The sequence below is a fragment of the Ailuropoda melanoleuca genome, chromosome 12 (assembly GCF_002007445.2).
Source record: "Ailuropoda melanoleuca isolate Jingjing chromosome 12, ASM200744v2, whole genome shotgun sequence".
Lineage (NCBI taxonomy): Eukaryota > Metazoa > Chordata > Mammalia > Carnivora > Ursidae > Ailuropoda > Ailuropoda melanoleuca.
In genome coordinates this window covers 48551254-48578836 of record NC_048229.1, presented here as the reverse complement: position 1 = coordinate 48578836, position 27583 = coordinate 48551254, and the positions used below count along the sequence as shown (strand labels likewise).

Below are 27583 nucleotides of genomic sequence, written 5' to 3'. Positions count from 1 at the left end.
GCATTCTAGCACAGCGTTGTCCAACAGAAATTTCTGCCGTGAGGGAAACGTTTTGCACTGTCCAAATCAGTGGCCACTAGCCACGTTGCTGTTGAGCACTTGAAAGGTGCAACTGAATTTTTATTTTTATTTAATTTTCGTGAATTGAGATTTAAATAGCCACATGTGGCTGGTACGCACCGTATTGGACCGTGTGGATCTAGCGAAAGCATACGTTTTAAAATGTTGCAATACAAACAGGCCTAGTTTTGTTACTTACCATTGCCCGGAACATTGCTGAGGAGTGGGGATGCCCAGTGTCCAGTTAGCATGGCCAGAGGGGAGGAAGAGGTGGATTGCTGGCTCCCGTCTGAGCTTCAGCTATTAGGAGCTGCAGGGACGGCTGTGTGTGTCTCCCTGGTTGGAAAACTCTTGCAAAGACGGTGCTCCCTGCCTTTTGCATGGGTGTGCTGTGTCTGTGCACGTGGAGAGCATTGCTGTGCTCCTTTTAAAAACGTGGTCTTGGTAGGGAAAAGTGATGTCAGCGGCGGAGAAAACCCTTGTAGTGGAAGCAGGGCTAATTCACGTGTCCCTGGCAGGGTGGGTGACAGTAAGGGTTTTGCGGCTTGCCTGTCACGTTAATTGTATGTTATAAGAAGGGCATTAATCTGATGATTATTAACATGATGGGATTTTTAAGCAGTTGCCTTGTTGAGGAAAACTTGAACCTGAAGATCCGTGCTAGGTATCAGCAGGTGTTTGGTGTGTTAAGCAGGAATAAGCTACTTGTTTGCACCTAGTGGGCCCCTGGGGGTGCAGCCGGGCCTTCATTTTCTGAGGGCCTTTGTCCACGTCAGGTGGAAGGGGATGCATGTGAGGAAGGCAGTGCATGTCCTCATCAGCAGGATGTGTCGAGCCCCTAAAGGGTCAAGTTCCAGAACTTTGGATTCTATAGAACTCTCTCTCTCCTTTGAGTCCCCTGTGAAGGTCCACTGATCCGTCCATGGTTGAGTTGGTCAGCCACTCCTGTAATTTGCTCTTTTTTCCATTAAGCCGCTCAGCTAGGCACCTCTCCTCTCTTAGTGACCTGCCCAGGGCCTGGTCGGTGACTTTGTTTTCACCAAAGACAGCTAGTCACCTTGTCCTAAAGCTTAAAAAAGGCTCAGACTGCTGAGAGACCCGTGTCTTTGTCAGCCCCTACACCCAGCTTGCCAGCAGAGGCCTCTGCAAATGCAGTGAGTTTTCTCACCGGCCACCCAGGACCGCTGGCGCCTCGGGGCACAGCTCCCTGGCTGTTGCGAAGCTCGGAAGAAGCAGGCCGTGGAGTTGGAAGGGGCCTCCCTTCATCGTGGATCTCTGCCCCGGGCTGGGCCAGCGTCTGTTTGAGAGTCTCGGAGCCCCGGTGCTCTCGGGGAGCCCCCTGCATGGGCCACGCTAGCAGAAAGGGCAGGCCCGGGCCGGGGAAGTGCCGCACGAACCTGAGACCCGCCCTCGTCCCCGGCCCTGGTTTGGACCTCCATGGAAACCCCACTGAGTTTGAAGGCAGAGGAACAAAGAGAAGAACCGTGAAGAAAGCAGCCACACTGGCTGCAGGAGCATTGGAGGGGCGGCGGAGTCAGCTCCTGCGGCTGGAAGCGGGAAGCTGCAGCGAGCCACAGCTGAGCAAAGCGTGTGAAATCCAGACACAGCTTTTGCCATCGCGAACGTGGGGAGTGGTGTGGTGGTGGGGGAGGAGAGAGACGAGGAACGCTGACACGCAGCCACTGGCCAGATGGACATAACATAGCTTACCTGCAACGTGCCGGGGGCCATGTCGGTGGGGGGGGCAGTCTCCGCTGGCGACCCCCACAGTGCACGCTGTGTTACAGGCCCTGGGCGTGGAGTTTCAGGGCAGAATCACCGCTGCAATCACGACAGCTTGCCAGTAGTACTGTGGTCAGTATGCTTTATCTTGTTCTCACTCCCTCTCCATCACAGCCCTGTGAGGGCGGTGGCTTTCTCCCCATTTCACAGGCGACAAGACTGAGCTGCACAGGTCCGTGCTCAGCCCAGTCACCCTAAGATCTGAGGCGGAGCCAGGAATAGCCTCCACGCCACCGGTTTTCAGCCATGGTTCCCCCTCCGCTCGCCAGAGAAGCTCATCTTGATGGAACAGGGGTGAGTGGGGGGCAGTCGGTTGAGCTGTCCTGTTTGCAGTGATGGGAAATCTCCAGGGGAGTTTCCCCGGAATCATCCTCAAGCTTAACTGACCCCTCGCTAACATTCATGTGACGTGGCTCTTGGGAGCAGTCGGTCAATGGAACCATCTGGAGTCTTCTGACTTGAGTTTCGGAGGAAAAGAGAGCGCTCGAGTACTTGTGACTCAGGATAGCAGTGTCCTGGAGACGCGCCTTGGCCAGATGGCTGTCCTGCCATGGGAACCCCAGGGTGAGTCTGGGGGTGGCTGAGCCAGCCAGGCCTTCCCGGGGTGTGGGACCAGGAGGGAGGGCCTGCTGTTGTCCCTCCTCTCAGCCTGCCTCCCCCAGACTCCATGTGGACACCTCCCCCAGGTGCGGAGATGTGCGTCTGCCTGGCATCTCCGTCCGCCTCTCTGCTAGGGACACGCCTCTGGCGAGGACAGTCTCGTCCCACCCTGGAATAAAGCCAAGCAGCCTAGCGGTGAAGCCAGGCTGGACTGACACGCCTGAACAGCAGATGAGGAGAAATCTGAGTCCGGCTCTTCTCGTGCATTTCTACCGGATGCTAGCCCGCAAGAGGGCCCAGTGCTTCCGGCAGGAATGATGTGGGGGCAGTGGGGGGGGGGGACCCGTTCCACCGGCGAGCACCTGCCCACATGTGGCCAGAGCTGCATTCTGCTGTGGTGGGGGATTCAGTCTCCCCCTCTCTTCTGCGGGCCGGTAGCCTCCGTATGGACGGGCCACACCGGTTTATCGTGGCGTCCTCATCATTGCCGAGTGGGGATGTTGGTGGATACCTGGGTAAATAAGTATAAATAGTTTTCTTTCTGATATGTGACCGGATTATTTTCCAGTTGATTTCAAGCCTTGGCCCCAAGTGGCCCACAGATCAAAAAAAGATAAGGGTCAGTTACAAGGTTGAGCTCATTCTCCGTTGCCATGGCAACTGACCTCAGGCAACCCTCAGAGGACTACACCCAGCTCCCCAGGTGATATTTTTACTGTCCACGCCATCAATCCCAAGCCTTTCAAAACTCAGACTGCCTAATTGTCAGGGCTCTGTTTTGAAGAGGCTTCGGGTCCCCCGTGGGGCCCTGGTTCAGGCTGCCAGAGCTCATTTATAAGCCTTTCTGAAACACAGGGGGACCAGGAGATGGGTCCCTCCTGGCCAGAGAGGCCTGGGAAGGTGCCCCCGAGGGGAGGAGGAAGGGCACAGCCCATCCTCCAGGATTAATTAGGAAAATGGGAGCCCAGAATGGGGGTGGCAGTGGCGAGGCGTGCCTTCAAGCAATGGCTAAGTGTTCTTGAGTGAGGGGAGGCGCTGAGCACCCTAGCATTTGGGGTCTGGGGCAGCAGGGACACCATCGCCCCCTGAGTCTCCAACAGCCCCTCCAAAGACACCCCAAGTCATTCCCATTCCAGCTGTGATAATAGGAGAGTGTTTCCCACTGTTGATATATTTCTCAGTCTTCTGTAAAATGTAGACAAGTGACTGTAGAAAACTTTCCTCCTTTTTAGAGGTGGAAGCGTACAATCTTGGGAAAGATTATAGCTGTGAACACACAGCTTCGGGACAACAGCCATGAAGATCGGCATCCCCAGAAGCCTTTTTATAGGGCTCAGTGCTCCTCAAACTTGCGTGCATGCCCAGATCACAGGGGCACTTTAAAAATGCAGATTCTGCAGGTCTGGGGTGGGGCCCGAGATTCTGCATCTAACCAGCTCCCAGGTGGTGCCTGGGCTGGCGATCTAGGGACCACCCCGGCCTAGCAGGGATGTAGATATTCAGCGTAACGAGGGCCTAGGGTGTTGGGGAGGTCCCAAGATCAGCCCTTGCCCCCACTTCCATGTTTACCCAGTTCCTGCCTGGCCTCTGGGGAAGGGCTCACCCTCAGACCCTGTTTCTTCCTTTGCCCCTTGTCAGCTCCCAGGTCACATATCACCCCACCCAGCCCCCTTTCCCTTACGGCCTGCCTTAGTTCATTTCCTTGTGGTATTTAATAACAACTCAATAGATAAACAGCCTGATCGGGCTGCCCAGGTATTAGTATCTGCCCTCTTCTCTTCCACCCAAAGGTCTTTGTTCCTTGCAGAGAACAAAGGACCACGTACCCCATTGGCCTAGGTTTCTATTTCCTGTTCAGTACCTGTTTGTGGTTGGTTATTTATTAGGGCAGCATCAGAGGGGTCCTCTCCTGGGGTCCCCCTCTTGCCTGCTCTTTTACCTGGATGAATGCTGGGCTCCTTGTTCTTCCTCTTTATCTCCGTGTGCCCTGTGTGTGTCTGAGCCCAGGCCCCTGGATCTCAGGGGTCTTTACTTGACCTGAGCCTTGGGGTGGGCTGTGGAATCGAGGACTGGTGAATTTATTACCCGAGCCAGGAACAGAGGCTTTCAGCTCGATGAGGCAGCCAGTGTGTCCCGTCCCCTGCCTTGTCTTCCACTCCCAGAAATGCTGTTGCAGGGACAGTGCTACGGCCCTGGGCTGGGCCACGCTGTCACTGTGGGCGCTGCCTCCCCACTTTCCTGGCCCTCCTGCCAACGTGAGCTGGCTGGCAAGGGGGCCTCCAGGCTCAAATGTGGAACCCGGGAGGGGACATCTGTCCATCCTCCTCACCCCCGAATTCTGGATGATCAGGGAGCAGAGGATGGCTTGCTGGGTCCCAGGTCTCATGTCCTGGGCCTATTTTGGTATTTTCTGAAGGTGTAGAGAGCTGCTTGGGGTGACCGCATGCCCCCACCCCCAGCTCGGCCACTTTGCTGACACAGGTGCTGCCCCTTTAAGCCTTCTTTTTCTTTTCTGTCCACTGAGGGGGACCCTTTGGGTCTGCACTCCTGGAGCAGGCCATTTGTGAGGCTCTGACTAGCGCGTTTCTGAAGGCAAGCACAAAGTTTATAAGCCACCAGACCTTCTAGTGTGGGGGGACCACTGATGTGTGGTAATCAGCTTTTACCAGCAACCTTACCCCGTGTTCCAAGAAACGTACTAAGTGCTTTACACGAGTCGCTCATTCCCTTCTTATTGAGCACCTGCTATGTCCAGGCCCTGTTCTAGGCACTGGTGACATAGCATAAGCAAAATACCTCTCACAGAGCTTACGTTACTGTGTGTGTGTGTGTGTGTGTGTGTGTGTGTGTGTGTGTAAGATGTGCAAGAGAGGGAGTCAGTTAAGAAAACCAAAACAATCAACTCTGTAATATGCCTGGTGGTGATATGCACTATAAAGGAAATTAAAGGTAGGTGAGGTGTAGACAGGATGGGGGTGTGTGCTGCTTTAGCGAGGGGCATCCAGAAAGGCCTCTCGGAGGAGGTGACATTTGAGCAGACTCCTGAATGAAGTGAGGGAAGGAGGACAAGGAGATGGCCTGGGGGAGGAGGGTTTCCCTGAGGTCAGACATCCTGTGGTGGCAGCAGCCTGCTTGGCAGCCTTACAAAATCCCTGTGAGGATGATGCTTCCCATTTTCTAGCAGAAGCAACGGAAGCTCAGAGAGGTTAAGTAACTTACCCAAGTACACACAGCGAATGACTGGAACTGGGACTCAAACTCAGGTGTTTCTAGTTCTCACTCTTGTGTCCTTAATTGCTGCTTCCCGATTGGAGGTGGCTAATTATGCCCCCTGTCGACACAGGTGGCAGTCACTGGTCCTCTCCGCTTAGAGGGGTCTGTGCCGTAATGATACCACTCCTGGGTCAGCTTCCCCGAGTGGGGTCCCCGCTTCAAGAAGGGCCAGGCCGGGCCCAGCGATGTGGCGGGAGCAGGTCGCGTTCAGTGCATTAGAGCCCGAGAACAATGCCCTGTCCACTCCCCGCCGCAGCCTGCTGCCCCTCCCTCCCAGGCAGCAAATTATGGCCTCCGAATGTGTGCCCAGGCCTGCCTTTGACAACAGCGGGGCCCACCTGAGCTTCACCTTCAGGATTCTGATAATCAGCTCTCTCTCCTCCTGGCTTCCCCCAAGACCTGTATGGAAATAAGTATGTGTCTGCCAGGATCAAATGCTTTTGGAGACAAAAGTCGGTACCGAGGACATTACAGGAAGCTATCATCTCGGCACGATGCTCTCCCACAAAGCCCTCCGCTCCTCTTTTGGGCTGACACAGTTTCAGCCTGAAAGGTTCCAGCAGGCTGACTTGGTTTTAAGCAAAAGCACATCCTATTATTTTTTTGAGAAATGAAGTGTAAAATTAACACTTATTATTCCTGAACAGAAGGAAAAAAAAAAAAGAGGGTTGGGGTGGGGGGACTCTGGGATTTTCGTGCTTGCTGGGTTGTTTCTTTGGCCGTTAGGGTTTTTATTTATTTTTATTTTTAAAAAAATCATAATCAATGGATTCCCCGTGCCAGCCCTGACTTACGGGGACTGGGAGGAAAGATCTGGCACAGTGAACAGGCAAAATCTGCATTTCACTTTACAAATGAGTGGGGCTGCATAATTCACTGGAGTTGTGTGGGTCTCTCTTATGGATGCCTGTCATGTGCTATAAAAAAAAAAAAGAATAGAAAGGAGAGGAAGTGATTTTGCGTCTTAACTCACAAAACCCTCCAGCACCCCCCCTCCTGCCAGGGCGGAGGGGCCCGTGGGCTCCCAGACAGCTTTGTCATTCTGCTCCAAGGTGTCTGCCGAGGCTGTGTGATCTTATATAATTCGGGAAAGTTATTCTCGGAGGGTGCCACTCTCTGCGGACCCAATGGCTTGGGACAGACGAAGGTTGTCCACGTTGGCGGGGTAAGGAGCCACGGTATCTGTGGGCTGGCTGGTTATCGGGTCACCGGCACGCACAGGAGTGTTTGCACACTAACTAGGGCAGCTCCCCACCCCCTCCAATTTTCCTGGATGGCTGCATAGGCAGAGGTGTACACATGAGGGACGCCCCCCAGGGAGCACCTCCAACCCCCTCCGGTGGGGAGAGGGCCTTGTCTTTCAGAAAGAAGGTTTGCAAACCAGAAGGCCCAGCCTGAATGGGAGAGGTTCTCGGCTCTGTGGGAGCCCGTCCGGCTTTCTTATTTTTCACTCTGTTTTCACTTTGTGCTTGTTTTCTTTTCCCTCCCCCGTCTCCCCAGGTTTGACTCTCTTTAACATGTTGGGGGGGGGAGCGAGGAAAGGGAGCAGTGACACACGGTTGTCTATCGGGCTCTTGGTCTAATTAGCCCACAACCTCGCATCGACACTGGTTTGGGGGTGTGATGTGCTTAAATGGCAGCTGTTTGGGGCCCCGGAACCGGCTGGTGGCTCATATTTTCGAACGTGGGTCCAGGGTGTAGCAGCGTCTATGAATCAGGGGGGACCGGCTGATGAATTGCTCGGCACCCAGAGAACGGAAAGAGACTGTCAGACATGATTTCTCTGATTTATAAGTTGCGGGAGCCTTCTTTGTCCTCTCGGTGTTTGTGCATCAGACGGCACGTCTCCATTCACAGCCAAGTGGATAAAGGCCCCGCTCGGCAGAGAGCAGTAAATCCTCCTTTGCCATCCCTGCCCGCCCGGGGAGCTGGCTCTGGCTGGGCAGGGGGAGAGGGCCCAGCCGGGGCCAGCTCTCCTCCGTATTTCCCGAGCCCCTTCTGCGGGTCCAGGTGGGGCCTGATGCTGTGGGGGCTGGAGGAGAAGCAGCCGTTATCTGTGCCCATCACTTAGTTGCCAGGATCAGAAAGACTCCTAGGATATGGTTAGATGAATCCAGGGTCACCGTGCCCAGCCAGGTGCAGCTGTGCATGCTGGCGTAGTCAGGGGAGGCTGCCTGGAGGTGGTGGGCAGGTGGGATGCATATGGATGGGGAGGACCTTGTATCCTGTTCAGAGCACCACCCCCAGTTGGCTGTTGCCTTAGCAAGTGGTCTAATTCTCTTTCCTAGAAATGGGGTTTTACCAGCAAGCAGGGTTAATTCTGATTTTAATTTATGGGATCAGCTTAAATGCAAGTTATATTATAAACGATAATAGAAACCTCTGTACAATCATCATTTCACATACCGTCTGCCTTATTACTGCCCAAGAAGTGTCCACATTCTACCAGGGCGGGCATAGATATGCGGGTGGTACCTCTCCGCCTTTCGTTTATCCACTCCGTACTTTGTGCCAGGCACTGAGAAGCATTGTTTGTGTGGGGGGGGCAGGGGGTGTGTTGGGGGTCTTCTGAGGCAGCCCCCACACAGGAGGCCATCTCTAATTATGATGAGAGTCTCCCCAAGGGAAGCGGAGGACGTGAGTAGGGCCTATGCGGCGAGCGTGCTGAGCCTGCCCCGTGTCCCCAAACTTGTCAATGAATTCCTTTTCCGTCAGTGGAAATGGAAGCTCTGGCTGAATCTCTGTCGGGTGCATGTGGCCTAGTTGCCAGGGCTCCAGGGGCACGACAAACACCCGGTAGATTCCAGCCAGTGGGCTATGTGGGGCAGGCCCACCTGCACGCACACGTGTGTGTGCGTGCGCCGCTGTGGGGGGGTTCCCGGGGGGGCAGGGGGATGGCTGGGCCAGGGGGATGCATGCTGTCCCTGCCAGCCCCTGCCAGGGCCTGGGGACCCAGGGACTCGCCAGGAGCCTCAGCCCATCTGTGTTCATGTCTTGCCACTGGCAGAGCCCCTCTGCTACCTAATTCTTGCCTTGGAGGGCAAATCAGAGCACCTGGCACCTTTGGTGAGGGCTGGTTCCCTGGGGGAGCCCGAGAGGGAGCCCGTGTCCTTGGCTGTCCCAGATAATACTCTCGCTGATACCGACGGGCCTGACAACAAACACTTACTGAGTGCTTGCTGTGTGCCGGGGCTGGTCAAAATCCTCTTTCATGTATTAACTCATTTACCTTTTGGGGGGGGGAAAGATTATTTATTTGAGAGAGAGAGAGCAGGGAGGGGCAGAGGAAGAGGGAGAGAGAAGTTTTAGCAGACTCCTCACTGAGCTCAGAGCCCGACGCGGGGCTTGATCTCACAACTCTGAGATCAGAACCTGAGCCGAAAGCAAGAGTCGGACGCTCGACCAGCTGCGCCACCCAGGGGCCCCTGCATTAACCCATGTAACTGTCACATCAACTATAAGAGGAAGGCTATTGGGGGAGGGTGACATTTTTTTGAAGACTTTTATTTTTTTATTTTTTATTTTTTTAAAGATTTAATTAATTTATTTGAGAGAAAGAAAGAGCGCGTGCATGTGCAGGGGGAGGGCAGGCGGCGGGAGAGGAACAGGGAGAGTCCCCACTGAGCGTGGAGCCTGATGTGGGACTTGATCTCAGGACCCCGAGATCATGACCCGAGCTGAAATCAAGAGTCGGATGCTCGACCGACTGAGCCACCCAGGCGCCCCTGACTTTTATTTTTTTTAAGAGCAGTTTTAGGTTTATGATAAATGGAGAAGAAGATACAGATTTCCCTTGTATTCCCTGCCCCACAGGTGCGTAGCCTTCCTCGTTATCCAGGCCACTCCCCGGAATGACCAGCTACATGTTTTTTGCAAACATGAATGTACAGTGACGCCCCGTCATCACCGCAAGCCCATAGTTTGCCTTGGGTTTCCTCCTTGGTGTTGTGCCTTCTGTGGGTTTGGGCAAATGTGTAATGACATATCTCCATCATTATAATATCATGTAGAGTGTTACCACTGCCTAGAAATCCTCCGTGCTCTGCCCGTTCATCTCTGACCCCACCTTAGGCAACCAACTGATCTTTTTATTGTCCTCATAGCTTTGCCTGTTCCAGAATAGTTGGAATTGTACAGGATGTAGCCTTCTCCGATTGGCTTCTTTCACTGAGTAATATGCGTAGAAGGCTTTCCGCGTCTTTTCCTGGCTTTGATGGCTCAGTTCATGTTAGCGCTGAATAATAATCCATCATCTGGATGGACCACATTTTGTGTTTCCGTTCACCGACCGAAGGGCCTCTTGGTTGCTTCTGAGGTTTGGAAATGATGAGTAAAGTTGCTGTAAACATTTGTGTGGATGTAAGTTTTCAGCTCCTTTGGGTGAATACCAAGGAGTGAGATTGCTGGATCATATAGTTAGAGTGTGTTTCGTTTTGTGACAAACCGTCAAACTGTCTTCCGGTGTGGCCGTGCCGTTTTGCATTCCCAGCAGCACTGGGTGAGAATTCCTGTTGCTCCACATCTTTGTCGGGACTTGCTGTCATCAGTGTTCTGGATTTTGGCCATTCTTAGGGTGTGTAGCGGTAAGGAAGGCAGTTATCGTGTATTTGAGAAAAGAGGAAACTGAGGCACACGGAGGTTCCGTAATTTGCCTGAGATCATGCAGGGAGTGGCAGCACCGGGTTCCAACCCTGGATGACGTGGGACTCAAGCAAGGGGGACTCCCCGCCACACCCCCTGCTGAGCCACGGGCCACGCTGTCCTCACACAGCCTCACGGGACAGGGGCTCACGGGGGCCCTCATTTACTCTAAGCGGACTAACACCTGGGCCGCCCAGTGTGGAGAAGCAGCCAGGATTTGAACTCTGCCCTGCTGACTCTGGGCTGGGGCACCAGACCTTGGCTCTGCTCCCCTGGATGCTGGTGAGAAGCTGGTCCCCGGGGTACACTCTCTGTCCTGGGCACCTTTGAGTGAAGGTTTGAGGTCATAGCGGCTCCCAAGTGGGTAGATGGAGCCATGTTCCTATCTGGAAGGTCAGGGTGTCTGCCCTTTGTCTGTCAGCCACTGTCCATAGGCCATATGTTCCAAAATTGTAAAAAAGAACGTTTTGTTGTTGTTGTTTTGGTAACATCTACTAGGGGTGATTCAAGGCTCAGAGCAAAAGCCAGAGACCCTGGCGGCCAGCAAGGCCCTGGGCGATGGGCATCCGTGTGTCCCGTCTGACCTCACCCCACCCCACCCCACCCCTGCCCCTAAGCTTCAGGCACACTGCCCTCCTGCTACCATCAAGCCAGCGCATCTTGGAGCCTTTGCCCTTGACTCGTGATGTTCTCACGTCGCCTCCTGACGCTGTGTTATGTGTTGGCCATCTTTATTAAGTGTCTCTCCCACCATTAGGATGGGGACAAGCGCACTGTCTGTTTAGGTCCCCACAGAATCCCCAGCTCAAAGCGCCTGGCACACAGTATGTGCTCAGTAAATATTCCACTGGATTTTTAAAAGTTCTGGTTGGATTCCTTTCTCTGTGCAGACCCCATGCCGGGCTCCTCTCCACTGGGACATGATCTCAGATTCCAGCCGCTGATCATGCCTGCACACGCTCTTGCTCGAGCACCAAGAGAAATCACAGCAAATGATGCCTTTGAGAGCCGGGTGTTCGGGGCTGGCCGCGGGGACGGTCAGCCTCCAGGGGCGGGACCATCCGGAGCTGGGATGGGTCTTGGCATCTGTGGCCCCCACACCGGCCCTGGTACTGGGGACCAGGGAGAGGCTGGCCTGGGCTATACTGGGAGCCTTGGGCTGCTGCCCAGAGGCATGGTTTACAGGGTCACTGACTGGCCTCCATTTTCCTTGCAGAGGAAGGCATCAACCACGAATGTAAGCTGTGCAACCAGATGTTCGACTCCCCAGCCAAGCTCCTCTGTCACCTCATTGAGCACAGCTTCGAGGGCATGGGCGGCACCTTCAAATGCCCCGTGTGCTTCACAGGTAAGTGTGCGTGGGGTGGGGGGGATGAAGTGCCTAGCCCTTTAATTGCATATGTTCCTGCCCTGACGTGGACCTGGTGTCCCCAAGGGACCCAGAGCCCATCACCCTGCCTGCCCATGCAGAGCTGGCCCCTCACCTCTGGCCCCTTCTCTTAGGCAGGTTGAGAGCCCTCTTTCCTAGCCCACCCCTCACCCCTGTGCATAACTGCTTCTTCCAGCCCAGCCTCACCCCTCTGTTGTCTTCCATGGGCTCCAGGCTCTTCCAGGCTCTTCTCCCTAAGCTGCAAGCTCTGTCCAGCAATGGTGGGGCTCTCTCTGTGCACAACTCCTGGCTTCCCCTCCTCCTGGGCCTGCCTCGGACCTGCTCCATCCATACTGCAGGATGGAGGGGTCAAGGGCGGCTCTGCTGACCAAGTCCCCAGCCCCCGGCCCCCAACACTCAGCCTGGCTGCCCGCCCAGGCGAGCGGCTGTCCCGGCCCGAGGCGAGTCTCAGGGGCTCTGCCATCCCCCCTCCTGCTGCCCAGATGGCAGCCGGTGTGCGTGTAGGAGCCCTGGCCTTCCCCCTGCCTCCCCCGACATCTGTCGTCTGCCACGGCAGGAAGCCCACCCCGGGGAGGGCGCCTGGCGGGAGGGGATTTCTGAAGTTCTCACCTCCCAGACACACAGCTGCCTCGGGGCCACCTCCTGTGTGTGCCCAGGGCCTGGGCTGCCTCGTGGACTGTTGCTACCGGGAAGCCAGGGCTGTGACCCGCTCCATGATGGGCCTGAGGAAGGGGAAAGTCCCCACACACTTACACGCCTCTGGGGTGCACGAGAGTCTTGGAACACCCTGGCGCCCCTTCCCCCTCAGTCTCGGGAGCCCCCATCCATCTGCTGCCATCACACCCTGTGGGCTGGGCGGAGGCTGGCATCGAGGGACCTCGGCTGCCAGGTCTGCCAGCGCAGACATAGGGGTCCCTGCGCGGGGATCTGAGGACCTCAATAAGAATAGTAATTCGTGTTTATCAAGCACCTTCTTGTTTTAGACAATGTGTTAAGTTTATTTAATTCAACTCTCAGCTCTGCCACCTGCTAGCAGTGGGACCTAGGACGAGTCATTTAATGTTTCCAATGCCTCAGTTTCCTCTTCTGTAAAATGAAGGTAACAGTAGTGCCCGCCTTGCAGGCCTGTGCTACAGTCAGGAGCCTGCATGCGGAAGGCATCTGGTAAATGACGATGATGATGATGGCGATGGCGTTCCCTGGACTAAGCATGTGCCAAGCCATGTTTTAAGCATTTTGCAAGTATTAACCCATTTGATCCTTCCAGCCACCCAGTAAGCTACATACTTTAATGATCCTCATTTTTTCAGAGGAGGAAATGAGGCCCAGAGAGGTTAAGTGACTTGTCCAATGTTGCACAGACCCTGAGTGGCAGAGCTCAGCTCCACCGGCTCGAGCCCCCTCTAGTAGCTGCCAGTGATCTCCCAGTAGCCCCATGTTTGGCCGGCTATGCCCGTGGTTGGGTAATCCCCACTTGTGAGTGGTGTGGGGGTGGCCGGGCTGGTGTCCCCAGAGTCTGGCCCCTGACGGCCGTGTCCGTGTGCAGTCTTTGTCCAGGCCAACAAGTTGCAGCAGCACATCTTTGCCGTGCACGGGCAGGAGGACAAGATCTACGACTGCTCGCAGTGCCCACAGAAGTTCTTCTTCCAGACCGAGCTGCAGGTGAGTGCCCTCGTCTGCTGCACACCCCTCCTGGTGCTCTGCAGGGCACCGTGGGCACCGAGGGTCTTAGGGGGAAGCCAGGATTGTGGGGTCTTGTACTTAGCCTCACCCCCACCCAAAAAGCAACAGGTGCTTGGTGTGGAGCCAGTGGTTGTCCTCGTGGAGGCTGGTGTGGGGGTGGCCTCGTGGCCTCTGTTGACCAGCACTCTCAGACGAGCCGACCCAGAGCAGCAGGGCCCAGTGAGGAGTCAGAAGGCTCTCGTTGGTGGTGTTTCCCCTCTCGGGGATCCCGTTTCTCCACCGATCTTAGGTGATGATGTTCAGTGGTGCTTTGGATCTGTGGCTGGTGGTCTGTGCAGCTTGCGTGGCTGAATCCTGGGGCTGTGTGCAGCCAGGCACTGGGTCTGGGGTCTTGGAGCCTCCAGCTCTGCCTGGGAAAGCCAGAAAAAGTGAGAGCAGTCGTGTTGGGCCTCAACTCAGAGGAAGGGGTGCCCACCCCGGGTCCTGAGGTGGACGGAGCCCTCAGGGGCAGCACAGAGGCCCTGGCCGGCTTCCTCAAATCCCCATGTGGCACCTGCAGTGGCCGAGAGGGCCCTTGTGAGGGGACGCCGTGTTGTTTGTCCCCCCAGACCCCTATAGCCAGTCCTCTTGGTGTTCTACCTGTTACTGGTTTCTGAGGACTCAGATCTGGTCCAGGTGACGCTGCCTTTTACCTGCTGGCTTTCGCATGAAATTCTTGTAACGCTGGATTGGTCCTGTGTCCACGCAGCAATACCGTGCACGCACACGCACACACGCACACACACACAATAATACCACACCCCAAAAAGAGGTACCACATGGACCTCCCCAGAAACATCACACATACACGCAGGCGTGCCTCGATCCCATACTCCGAGAATAACACCACTTTGCACAAACAGCACGAGGGAGGTGGCCAATCACACACCAGCCCTCGAAGCTTCCTCGGGGCAGCGACACACATCTCCCTCTCTCGTGGTGGCTTGGCCAGATCCAGTCATGTGGCCGTGCCCAGTTTCCAAGGGGGCGAGGAAGGTCGTCCTGCCCTGTGCCCAGAAGGAAAAGAGAGCTGGCGTTTGTCACCCCCCCCCCCAAGCACTGTGCATACCATGACCCACAGTGTCTGCCTGCACACCTGTGTGAGAGCCGACCCTGCACTCAGCAGTCGCACCCTTCCTTGGGGATGGGGCTGAGGCCACAGTGGCAGGGCTGAGTCGTAAGGTCACTGAGGGGCAGCAGTGGGGTGCCCCTCTTCTGGGGTTGAAGGAGTGCAGCCATAGCTGGGGCAGGGTAGACCACCTTCTCACCGGGCTGCAGCCCACGCACACAGCCCGGCCTGAGCCGTCACCACAGGAAATGAAAACAGGCCCCTGGGGGGCTCAGTGGGGACTCACCATCTGACCATCGGGTCCCTTCCTGTGGGCTGGCCCCATCTCAGGACGGGCAGGCAGAGCTGACTTCATCCTGTCACACTGTGGGACAGAGTGAAGGACCTGACACTGCCCAGGGCCCACCTCTGTCCCTGCCTTGATGCACAAAGTGAGCTAAGCCTGGCTAACTGCCCCTCTCCCAGCCGACCGAGGGAGATGTGTGCTGGCACTGGCCAGCGGGCTGGCCGGGAAGCCTCCTCGCGCCTGAGCGGGCCGTGTGCCCTGCCAAGTGCAGTCCGCCCCCCCCCATACCTTACCTCCCACCTGCCTTACCTGCCTGGCACCACTACCTGGGGGTAGACCCCAGGGCCCCAGACCACTGAAGCTTTTATAGCTCAACACAGCAGGCCTCTTTGAAATCCACCAGCTCTTATAAACTACGATTTACTTAAACTTTGAACTCACTCAGCCCTCTGGTCCTCCCACGTTGTCCTGTATGCCCAGGAAGGGATGCTGTCCTCCCTTGTTGGCCTGAAGGTTTTTCCCAGGGAAGTCGCCCAGTCCTGCCTTGTGTGAGCTTCCTTGGTGTCACTGTGCCACAGGCCTGCCTCCTGACGCGGAGGCCCAGGAAGCCGTGGTTTCAAGCTGGACCCTCTTCGACTGCCCCCGCCTGGGGCTGCAGACTGTCCCAGACATCAGAATGGTTCCTGTGAGCTGGTGGCTTCCCGGGTCATCCCTTCAACCTTTAAGGCAGTCCTCAAATGCCAAGAACCTCACTAAATTACAGCCTTAATGAGTAACTATTTTCTGCAATTAATGATTTTAATTACAGACCATTTAAATGTGGAAGTGTTGTGGCAACACCAGATCTATGCAAATAATGGCTTTCCTTAAGTAACTTGAAGAGCAATTTTCTGGTCTTTGGAGAGGAGGGCTTTTCAGGCATGGGAGTTTTCATTGTCATTACGCAGAACCTGGGGCTGCCAGGCAGGTGTGTTATTTTCCAGGGGGTGACCTGTGGGGGTTTGTATGTACAGCGGGAGGCAGGGTGCTTGCTGGAGCCTTGCTTGGCTCTCCTGGGTGTATGTCATTTGAGGTCCTGTGTGGAGACTCAGGGAAACTAGTGTTTGTAGGCATAAGTGACTGAGCCGAGCGGTCTTAAGGTATAGGGCTTAGGATTGTTGTCATTGTAGAACTGGAAATTCCTGCTGTGAATATAGAGGTAACAGAGATGGGATTTGACTCTGGCAGGCTTGGTCTGTGTCCCAGTGATGTGTCTTCCTCCAAAAACAAATGTTCTCTTAGGATGCATTAACAGGAGCACTGTTGCCAGGATGAGGGAGGTGAAGTCCTGTCTGATTGAGTTCTCTGGCTCTGCCCAAAGACTGACACTGGTTTAGAGGACTTCAGACAGACTGCAGCACATTCATATCAGAGTGAGTAGGAGCAAGAGAGGGGACTAGCTTTGCAATCCACTTGTTCAGAGCATGTACACGGAAGCGCACTATGTGCCAGGTACTAGATCTAGGAACTGACAAGAGCGTGCTGAATGAGACAGAGAAACACCCACAGGGCCTGCATTCAAGAGAGACTGATAGACAGTGTCCTGTCATGGTTACCACAAAGACAGGAAAACCAGGTGATAGGCTGGAGCCTGATGGGGATGAGGTTCGGTGTGAGTGTGGTCAGGGAGGGCCTCTCTGAGGAGGTGGCATTTGAGCTGAGACCTGGCTGGTGAGAAGGAGGGAGTGTGTGGAGGAGAGCTGTGTGTGCAAAGGCCCTGTGGCCATGTGAGCTGGCTTTACTGCTGGGACGATAGAAGGCAACAGGCAGCTAAAGCCCAGCGAGTCAGGGGGGAGGGGTGTGGAGAGGGCTGGCAGGTGGAGACCAGGTTTGTAGGACAGCAAAGGAGTTTGGATTTTATCCCCATTGTGCCGGGAATCCAAGTAGGGAAGAAATATTTTCCAATTTCCACCCTGAATCAAAATGTAAGAAGTCTCGTCTTTGAAAGACACTGTGAAGAAAATGAAAAGCCACAGACGGGAAGAAAATATGTGCAAATCCCCTATTTGATAAAGGACTTGTATCCAGGACATATTAAAAAAAAAAAAAACCCTCACAACTTAATAGCGAAGGGGAAAATCCACTGTAAAACAAGGGAAGCACTTCACTTCACCAAAGATGTGGGGACGTTCAACATGATGGTAATTAGGGAAGCACAAACGGAAACCGCAACACAGCACCACCGCACACCTGCCTGCACGATCAAAACAGAAGCAGAAAGCCGGCCCTGCCGAGTGCTGGCCAGCGTGAGGAGGGGGCGGCTGGAACCCCCACACATGGCTGGTGGAAGCTGGAAGTGTATGGCCACCCGGCAAAGTAGTTCGTGAGCTCCTATCAAGTTAAACACACACTTGCCATTTGTCCGAGCGATCCTCCTACGACGTGTTTATCCCGGAGAACTAGAAACGCGCTCACACCAAAACCTCCATCCCCAACCGGAAACCCCTTAATTGCCCCTTGCCTGGAAACGGATGGACAGGTGTGGTACATTCGTGCAGTGATGCACTCCTTGGCAATAAAAAGCAGCCCCTCGTACACGCAGCCACTTGGATGAGTCCCAGGTGCCAAGTGAACGAAGCCAGATGCGAAAGGCTCCGTGCTATGTGGCTCTATTTACCTGGTGCTTTAGAAAAAGGCAAGACTATTGGAATAGAAAAACCAATGGTTGTCGGGGGCTGGAGGTGGGGGAAGGGATAGGGGCAAGCAAGCAAGGTTTGTGTACATACACATGCACGCACATGTGTACGCATACGCCCATGCATGCACACACGCCCAGGGAGCTCAGGCACCCTGCTAGGCTGTGGGGATCCAGCCTGACTCCAGGGAGCTTTCAAGGGACCATTCACCAGGAGAAGATGTGGGCAGATTGTTGTGGAAGTGTGGGGATGGTTGTCTTCAAGCATTTCAAGCTCTGTCCACTTGCTTCCTGTGGCCCCAGGACTTGTGGTAGTGGGCAAAAACTCAGGGCGTGCGTGTTGCCCTCTGACAGTCACGGCTCAGGCATCGCTCCCTGGGCTTAGCTCGAGCAGGATGGGGAATGGAGTTGTAGCGACACAGGGCGGCTTTTGGTTGCCAAGAGCAGGGAGTGGTGGTGTTTCTGGGGACCCCATTCTTAAGAATCTAGGGCCCCTTTCTCGAGGTAGTGACACTCTGCCTTCTGCCTCTTTCTGGTTCCTACTATGTTCTCTTCCTGCAGCCTGACTTTCTGGGCTCGTCTACACCAGGAAAAAGGTGGCCAGTGCTGCCATGGCTTCTGTCATTTCTGCTGAGACGGACACACCGGGTATTTCAACAGGGGGGATCTAGTATGGGGATTTGGTTATGCAAGTAGCCAGACGGAACACCCGGCCAACCCCGAAATAGCGACTGCCACAAACAGCCAGCATGCAGACGACAGGTTCTAGATCCTTGAGACGGAATCTGATGGTTGAGCTCCGGTGGTTGCTGGTCAGCTGTCCACCCCTGCTCCTCTGAACTGTGGCCCCAGATGGGGGAGGGGAACCCGGGCTGGTAGACCCCACAAACATCCACGGTGTGGACAGAGTCTCTACGGAAGGCAGGCAGGCAGGCAAGGTGGTGAAGTCCCTGTCGGCAGAAGTGTCTGGAGTGCTGCAGGGGGCAAGGCAGGGAACACAGCCTTTGTGAAGAAGGGCTGTGTTTGCAGCCCGGCTCCCTCATTTAGCAGCTCTAGGCCAGAGTTTTTCTATCTGCAGGACGGGAGTACTAACAGTCCCCACCACATGGTTGTTGCCGGAGCCCTTGGCGCAGTGGCTGGCGCATAGGAAGGGCTTGTAGAGGTTGCTGTTGCTGCTGTTAGTGTTCACCACTAGTGTTTGCGTAATGATGACCACGGTTATTAACATATGAGCAGCATGAGTCACTTGGGGGTCAGACGACTTTGCAGGGCCCCCTCCACTAGTGCTTTGCTGTGATTTCCTGATTTGTGGCTTGGGTGTGAACATAGTAAGATGCTGAGTCCCTCCATCTGTGGCCCCCAGCCATGTGTGAAGGCCACGGGCACGGGACACCCACACTGGGGTGCAGGGAGGAGCTGGGTGTGCCAAGCCGTGAGGAGAAGTGGGAAGGCCACAGAAGCCATGGCTTCAAGTCCCCTTCCCACCTTTCGCTGCCTCTTGCCCAGGCTTTTCCTCTGCACTGTTTCCCTGAGCCCTGCCCATGGCTCATTGGAGGGCAGTATGCCGATTTGGTAGGGGGCCTGCAAAACAACTCTGTAATCCACAGACCCCCAAAGTGTCAGGGCTGTTGGCCTTGCATTTCCAGCCTCGGGCCTCAGCAGACGAAGGCCTGGGGCCCTCTGGGCCCCTTGCCAGGGGTTAGCTGACCTGAGGGGAGGGGCCGGCTCAGCCACCCGGCCCAGCTCTCTCGGAATCCCTGCGGACGCCTCTGTGCCCACAGACACTGGGCAGGATGGCACGTCCTTCTGTCCTTCCTGAGGCTCACGATCTCCCGTTCTTCACTGTCGCTGAGGGAATGCGTGCAAGGAGTGTGCGAATTACCAGCCCTCCAGGGCTGGCCTCTGACAGGGTGGACGAGCTCCCCCATGAAATTGGACAAGAAATAGTTTGAACAGTCACCTCCCCTGGGTGGCTCCCTCTGGGGGCCACGCTCTGACCGAAGCATTTTGCACGGATTGTCTCAGCCCAACCCCATGAAGTAGGTCCTTTTATGCTCATTTACAGATATGGAAACTGAGACTCCAAGAGCTTAAGTGGTGTGTTCAGGGTCACTAGCGAACAGCAGAGCCACATGCAAAGCCGAATTGTCTCTGCCACCAAGGCAAACAGAAACCCTCCAAAGTTTAAATGAATTGCCATTTATATGAGCTAATAGATTTAAATGAGGCCTGCAGTGCTAAACTATAAAAAGCCTTCATGTCAGGGGACCCAGAAACTATTTTAGTAGTTGGGCCAAGCAGGTAGCACAAGTGGCAGGAACAGGGGATGCAAAAGAACGTACTCGCAGGTGGGCCCCGGGCGGAGGCCTGCTGGGGCCCATGCTGCGGTGCCAGATCGGAACGCAGCGCTTGCAAGGCTGGAGCTGGAGGCCTGGAGCCTGCAAACCATGTGACAAGCGGGGGGGCGAGTTCAGCTCCGGCTAGGCTTGGGCAGAGGAAGGATGAGGTCTGGTCATGGAGACAGGGACCTCAGAAGACCTCACGCTTCCTGGCCACTTTCCCTCCTTATGGCAGCCTTGCCGGGGGCTGTCACAGGGAGCCCCGAGCCCGAGGAAGGGTTTCTCCGAAGGGGGAGGTTCTGGCATTCTTCAGACCTGTGGAATGGGGCTGGGCCGGGCCGGGGGTGCAGTGGGTCCACCCTGTGCCCTGGAATCTAGACTCCCTTATTGACAACGCAAGGGGCCGCGGGAAGCGCTTCCCGAGCCAGGCCTGCAGCGGCAAAGCGGCCAGCCCTGCGTTGAGCGGGCGCGTTTAAAGGATTAGCTCACGCTGTTTGCTTGTGTGTGCGTAATCGCACCGCTTCCAGCTAAATGATTACAATTGATTAAAAGCAGAGCTAGGTATTCTAACAAGCAACCTGGAGCCCTTCCAATGGGGTGAGCTGGGCCCTGCCAGGCTGAATCCTGGTACCCAGCCAGGGGGAGGTGTCTGTGAGCCAGGGGCGTGGTCTGAGCTCCACTGGGACCCTTCCTTCTTAGGCCTTGAGAACATTAGGGTTGACTCTTCCCCTCATTCCATTTTCATTGAAGAATATTTACTTCGTACCTGTAATAGGCGGGCACCATCACGGGGGCCCACAGCACGACTGTGAACAGGTTGACACGGTCCCTGTTCTCACCCAACTGTCATTCTTTGGGAAATATCACCGATAAGAGTAAATACATGAACTAGGTCATTTCAGACTATAGAATTTTGAGGACAGTAAAACACTATATGGTGATGGAAAATGATGTGAGAGAGAGAGAGAGAGAGAGAGAGAGAGAGTGTGTGCGCGTGTGTGTGTGTCGGGGCAAGGGTAAAGGGACGTTGAGGATGAAAAATTGCATTGGATGGTCAAGGAAGGCTGGCATTTCAACAAAGTTCTGAAGGTTGAAAAGGAGCCAGTGTGGGGAAGAGCTGGGGAACCTTCTGGGAAAGGGAATAGCCAATGCAAAGACTCAGAGGCATGGACAGATTTGGGGTGTCCAAGGTACAGAGGAAAAGGCAGTGGGGCTGGAGGTGGGTGAACACCTTGCTTCATTCATCTGGTCGATTCAGCAAGATGGGTGCTTCCTGGCTGATACTTCTGCTTGAAAGCCCTTCTTTCTTCTCAGGCTTCGGGGCTCGGCTCAGGTAGTCTCTTCTCTGAGGAGCTCTCCCTGATTCTCCCTCCTTTAGCTTCTCTGGCCCTGGGTTTAACTCCTCGATCCCTTTGCCAGTGCAGATTGTAACAACTATGTCTACACCTGACTTCCCGCCCAAATGTGAGTTTTGGGCCAGTGAAGACTCTGCCATCCATCCATCCATCCATCCATCCATCCATACGTCCGTCCAATCATCCCCATATGTTTTACCATATTTCTTGAGCTTCTAGAAAGGAGGAAAATAAAGGAAAGAGAACACAAACAAGAAAGGGAGAGAAAGAGGGAGGGTTGCAATTGAGGCTTGCAGATTCTAGGCACCCAGTTTTTGAGTTGCTGGTCCTTATAAGATGGGTAACCGAGGAGCCAGTTTCCTCGCCTGCGCGCTCCTGCCGTCAGACCCAGCCAGATAATTATCACTAATAATAATTAAAAATTAAAAGTGCTCTAGGCACATACTTAGCATTTGACTCTTTGGCTGAGTTTTCTGTGAGTAGGAGCATCTCCCTCCATCCCACTTTAAAGTCAGCGCTGTCCCTGCCACCCCACTGCTGCTGGGAGAGCCGGGCCGGCTGGCCTTGGCCTGGGCCAGTGACGGGGAGGTGCCTGTGGTTCTGGGGAGCGAGAACTCGTTGCTTGCTTGGAGTAGCCCCCAGTCTGTTCCATTATTTTCCATTTTAGAGAGTGGTCCTTCTCTGGCATCAGTTTCCTCATCTGTAAAATGGGGTAAGACCCACTGCCTCGGGTGGGTGTGAAGACGGAGAGCCCATGTGTGAAAAGCACTTAGCATTGAAGGCTTCCTGCGGGTAAACCGCGGCACATTCCAGGGTGGGATCGCTTTGTGTGTCCTGCCTTCCCCACCACGGCGGGACAGCAGCGCCTCTCAGGGACGGGATTCTAGTCAGTGTGACAACATGGCGTGGCAGCGCCCAGCCCACTCTGTGGACCGGCAGCCTGGGAGCAGCTCTGTGACCTCGAGCAAATCACTGATGCTCGATGGGCCCCAGAAAATAGGGGGTCATGACAGCCCCTTCCTGTGGGTGTTGGGGAAAAGAAGGGCAGTGGCCCCGGAAGAGCTTCCAGCACCGGATGGAGGTCTGGTCAGCCCCAGCCTCTACCAAAGGCATCGTTGTGACCGCAGTCTGAGTGCCCGTGGGCTTTCAGTCCAAGCCTTTGTTCGCTCATTCAGTCTGCCGTGCATGGATGTGCTCCGTGTAGCCCACAGGTGTTTACCGAGCACCTCCTCTGTGCCAGATGTGTGCAGGTGTTGGGGACGCACGGAGGCCCAGGTCTCTCAAATGTTGTGGGAGAGGGACGGTAAACAGATGAGGACAAACAGAATGAACGTTTATTGTATGCTTGTGGCATATCGTCCAGTTGTATCGTACACTACACATAACCCAACACGGCCACTGTGACGTCACAGGAGGCCTGGGGGACCCAGACCTTCCCGCTTCCTCACTGTGTCTCCAGATACCATCTGTGTCTCTCGATCTGTGGGGCGGGGCCTTCCCTGCTCACAGTAAAGTGCGTCACCGACATCACCGTCTCGTCCCACTGCGACCACTGCGGGCGGCTGAGCCTCCTGAGGGGCTGTGTGTGGCTGTGAAGGGTCCGCATCTGGAGAAGACTGAGGGGTGGCCACAGATGGCTCCTTGTCCTCCTGAGCCCGGGGCACCCCAACATAATAAAAATGAGACAGCATTTCTGAGCGCTCACTGGGAACCTGACCGCCTCTCTTCACACACGTAGTCTTTCAAGACCTCATGGGCACCCCACAGGTGTGGCCTGCTAGGATGTCCATATCATAGATGGGTAAACTGAGGCTCCCCAGGGTCACACAGCTGCTAGAGTTGCAGAGCTGTGAACAAGGCACTGGCACTAACGCCTGTGTTCTTAGCTCCGGGCTGAGGCACTTAGACTGTCAATCCCTTAGGAGCCAAGGACAGGCCTCTGGGTGCTCGGGGCCTGGTGCTGGGGGCAAGCACGTCTTCCCTCCCGGGAGAGTGACACAGCTTCAGGGCTTGTGAGTGTCCCACTCTGGGCAGGCGGGGTGAGCAGTGGCTACCGGGGTCACCACAGGAGGAGGGAGCAAGGGAGCCATGGGCCCTGGGAGGAGCTTCTGCCTGGATGTGCCCAGATGCCCTCACGAGACCCGGGGCTCTGCCTGCTTGAGCAATGAAGTATGTGGAGGTCCAGGTGGGGACTGGGGGGGGGCTCCCCCCAAGGCCCAGCTCCAGGCAGAGATGGCACTTGGAATCAGCCTCGGGCTGCCTGTCTGCCAATCAGAGCCTGTCAGTCATGCCCTAGGGCGGGGGGCCAACCAACTTAAGAGGGGCACCATGCCATCACGACAGATGGGCACGGGGGAGCTGCCAGGAGCCTCTAGCCAGCGGCCATTGTGTGTGTCGGGAGCCCAGCCCCTTGCCGGCGCCGTCCCAGCCCGGACCAAATGCCTTTAGTTTCTCAGAAATAATGATAATACTACATATCAGTGGGTGCCGGGTTGGTCCAAGGTCCCCAGAGGCTGACCCCGTCCAAAGCCCTGCCTCCCCGCCCCCCCACCGACCTAGACAAAGAGGCAGTTGGATGGACAGGAAAGACACTGGCCTTGAAGGCTGGAGGGGGTAAATCTCAGAGTTGCTTCTTGCTGTCACTGCGACCTTGGGCATGCGACCTCCCCTCTGAGACTCACCGTCCTCCCCTGGACGTTGGGCCAGTGCTGTCTCTCCCGGAGGCTCCCTGTGGGAGTGCAGCCTAGCGTTTGTGAAACATGAACATAGTGCCCAGCCAGGGCAGGGTGGGGGGTGGCACTGGGGTGGAGTTGATATGATGTTGTCATTCCACTGTCACAGATGGGAGGCTCGCTATCATGCCATGCCGCACAGCTAGGAAGAGCGGACCTCACCCCAGGATGGGAGAACACTAACAGAAACAAGCCCCCCGGCAACATGGGGAGCCCTTGGCATCGATTATCCTGATTGATCCTCAGGACAATCATATGAAGCCCATGCTGTTATTCTCCCCATTTTGCAGATGGGAAGACCGAGGCGCAGCTAGGCAGTGGCAGAGATGGGACTCAAAGCCAGACAGCCTGGTTGGCTGCAGAGCCCCAGCATTGAGCCACTCTGCTAATAGCGTGGGCAGGCTTTTTTCTGTTGGCGAGCCCTTTCACGTGAAGCACGAGGCCTCCTTTGTCTCTCAGTGCAACCGTCTGTCATCCCAACTTGTTGGGAGCAGGGCTGGCTGCCTCCTGCAAGGGTGCCGGGTCTGGCATGGCTAGGGGGGTGCCTTCCCGCCCGCCAGCCAAGAGAGGAGAACCGGGTGCTCTTGGCGGAAGCCTGGATTGAACTCTTTGGTCGAGCAGGAACAATTACTAATGACATTTAGAAAGAAATTAATGATGAGAAATGCAAGTTGGCATTTCAGGAGCGCCAGTCAGCAGCCGTGCGTCCGCGCTCACAGGAGAGGCGAGGGGTGGGGGCCGGGCATGGAAGGGAGAGGGAGGAGATGGCAGAAATTAATTTTGCTGTGTCAATAATGAACATGGCCCCACTCGCTCTGCTTCTGGAGTTCAGACAAAATCAAACACGGACTGGCTGGAGCTGGTGCAGGGCTGCAGTGAGATTCCCCGTGTACTGGGATCTGAGCAGAGGCGGGTGACAGGTTTGGTTCGGTGTCTCCTTTCAGTGGCACCAGGAGGCAGAGGGGTGGGCAGGGAACAGCAAGAGGGGAGGAAGCAGCCTGAAGACTGGGCCATTTGGGCGCAAATCTAAGCACCGCCTCTGACCATTTGCATGACACATCGAGCTGCTTCTCTTTTCTGCGACTCAGTTGCTTTAGCTGTAAAATGGGGATAATGGGGAGATGTAAAGATAATGTATGAAGAACCACCGGCCCAGTTTGAGCACGTAGTAGGAGCTCAGTATTTTGTTAGGTATTGCCACATCGCATTGATACACAACTTCTCATTGTAACATCTCGTAAGCAGGAATAGTTCACGTGTGTTATACTTTAATTGGTCATTTATTCACTGTGATACATCAAATATTGGAACATCTTATATTCTTTGGATCTTGGATAATATAGCACCGATAGGAGGTAATGGTGGAAGGTGAGGGGGACACAAGATGCTGAAATTGTCTGGGGCAGGGATTGGGCTTCCTTGGGGGTTATAGGAGTATCCCGATTCTTTCCCTCCCATCACGTGCCCCAGAATGATGGAGAAGGACCCCCCACCAGTCTCCACTCACGTCCAGGGGAGGAAATACACACAAGCAAAAGTTGTTACGTAGCAACATTGAACATTTTTGCCGGGTGGAGGATGAAAATTTATAGCCCATGGCCAGGGATATTGGAATCTTTACATGGCGATCTGTGGTTCAAAATGGAGATTTCCTATAATTATAGCAGCTAACATATAGTGCTTATTGTCAGACAGTGTTCTTAGCACTTTGAAACATTCAAAATAATTATCCTCATAATGTCTCTATTATTGAAGTAAGGAAACTGAGGCACAGAGAGGCTATTTCCCTAGGCCACAGAGCTGGTCAACGCTGGACCCAGGCACCTGGCCCCAGATTCTGTCCTCTTTACCATCACACTAAATGGCAGGAGTTCTTAATTTTTCTGCAGACCAGCCCTAGAAATCCCTGGACCATACTTTCGTGTGGCAGCATTCAGCACAAGGATGTGCTCCCCAGTCCCGCACAACCCCAGCTGGTCTGCCCCACCTGGATCCTTCCCCACCTGGGCTCTGAGTCTCAGGCCTCCGGCGCAGCATGTCCCGTTTACAAATATTATCCCATTGGCGCCTCAACAGCCTGGGACCGCTAGAAGCGCTGTTTACTCTCACCATTTTGCAGACCAGAAAGCTGAGGCTGGGAAAGGTCAATAAGGTAAGGACACTTGCAGGGAGAAGAGGGCCCCGGGGGGAAGTGGGGAGTGTAGCCCACTCACACAGTTTGTGTGTTTGAGCAGGGGAGGCAAGCGTGGCTCAGGGACTGGTCCCCCCGCCCCCACCCTGAAGCCAGACCTGGCTGCGCAGTCCATCGGCCGCATCCCTGACCCAGGGCACCGCCTTGGTCACCCCCGTCCTTCCTTCTGAAGGTGCCACATCAACAGTGTGGGGTTGTCCATGCTTTCGAGTCGACAGTGATGGCAGAAGCTCGTGGTTGGTATTCGTTATGACAGCATTGAATGTCTGCATATCACTGTACATGTTGTGAAAACTTTTACACGTGGTATCGAATTTGGAGCTCATAGCAAGGCTATGAGGCAGGCATTATTCATCCCACTTTTCAGGCGAGGAAACAGGAAGGTAGAGAAGCGAAGTGACTTGTCTAGGGTCGCAGGTACAGTAAGTGACTGAAGTAGGATTTAGACTTCAAAGCCCATTGTCTTTCCACCAACCCTTCCACCCTCGTACCTACTTATGTATTCATGCTCTCCGTTCTTCTAGTCATCCATCCATCTGCTACCCAGCTACTCATCTGTACATCCGTCTGTCCGTCTACCATTCAGCCATCCGTCCATCTATCCATCATCTGTCCATCCATCCGTCCATCCGTCATCCATCCATCTTCCATCCATCATTCAACCACCCACCCACCCACCCATCCATCCTTTCATTCATTCTGCCAGCCAGCCAGGCAGCTAGCTACACATCCATTAGTATTGAGTACCAAGAAAGTGCTAGAAACTACACTGCCTTCATATCACCTTCCTCATATATTCTTAAGTCCATGCTTACCTGCTACCTACCCCTCCCTCCACCCTAAAACTGCATATGAACACACCACACACCCTTCTGGTGAATTGAGAGGGATGGGACAGACTGGGGATATAGATGATAATTGGTTTGCCTCCTGAAAACCAGCAAGTTCTGCCTGGTGGGGGAGGGAAGGTATAGAGCAGACCCATGTGGTCCTGGTGGGGCAGGTGTGTGGGCAGTGATGATGTGCCCACAGTTTGGTTGAAAGCTGAGTGCAGATGAGAAGGGCGGACAAGGCATTGCAGGCCGGGCCCCAGTGTTCTTCAGCCCCATCAGTGGGACCGGCTCCTGAGGAATGGGCAGCCCCTCCATTCTGGGTGGCAGGGATCACATTTGCCCTTTGCTTTGTGTCAGCCTGGACTTCTTCGAGCGGGCAAAGGTATACACCCACGTGTTTCCGCAAGAACCGTCGCAATCATTAAATATAATCAGTCTCAGCTGCAGTTTTGATCGCTGGGGCATGCACACAATTCATCACAGCAAATTAGGTCCACCTTCAGAACTGCGGGCCCAGCAGCCTGGGGGGTCCGTCAGTGAGGGGCGCTGGGCCATGTGGGCTCCAGAAGCCATTTTGAGGGGGTGGTGATGGGCCACGTTTTCTGAGGGGGCCCTCAGAATATCTGCCAGAACAGC

At 54.9% G+C, this 27583-nt stretch overlaps 1 protein-coding gene across 3 annotated transcripts in view; it reads left to right on the top strand.

Annotated features, from left to right (window-relative positions):
• The window catches only part of ZNF423 (zinc finger protein 423), a 337109-nt gene that overhangs the window by 296393 nt on the left and 13133 nt on the right, over nucleotides 1–27583 (top strand). For all 3 annotated transcript variants that reach the window (XM_019794103.2, XM_034672642.1, XM_034672641.1), the window contains 2 exons: nucleotides 11573–11704; nucleotides 13293–13408. In XM_019794103.2, coding sequence (XP_019649662.1) covers nucleotides 11573–11704; nucleotides 13293–13408 — 248 coding nt within the window. The remainder of the gene's footprint in view (nucleotides 1–11572; nucleotides 11705–13292; nucleotides 13409–27583) is intronic.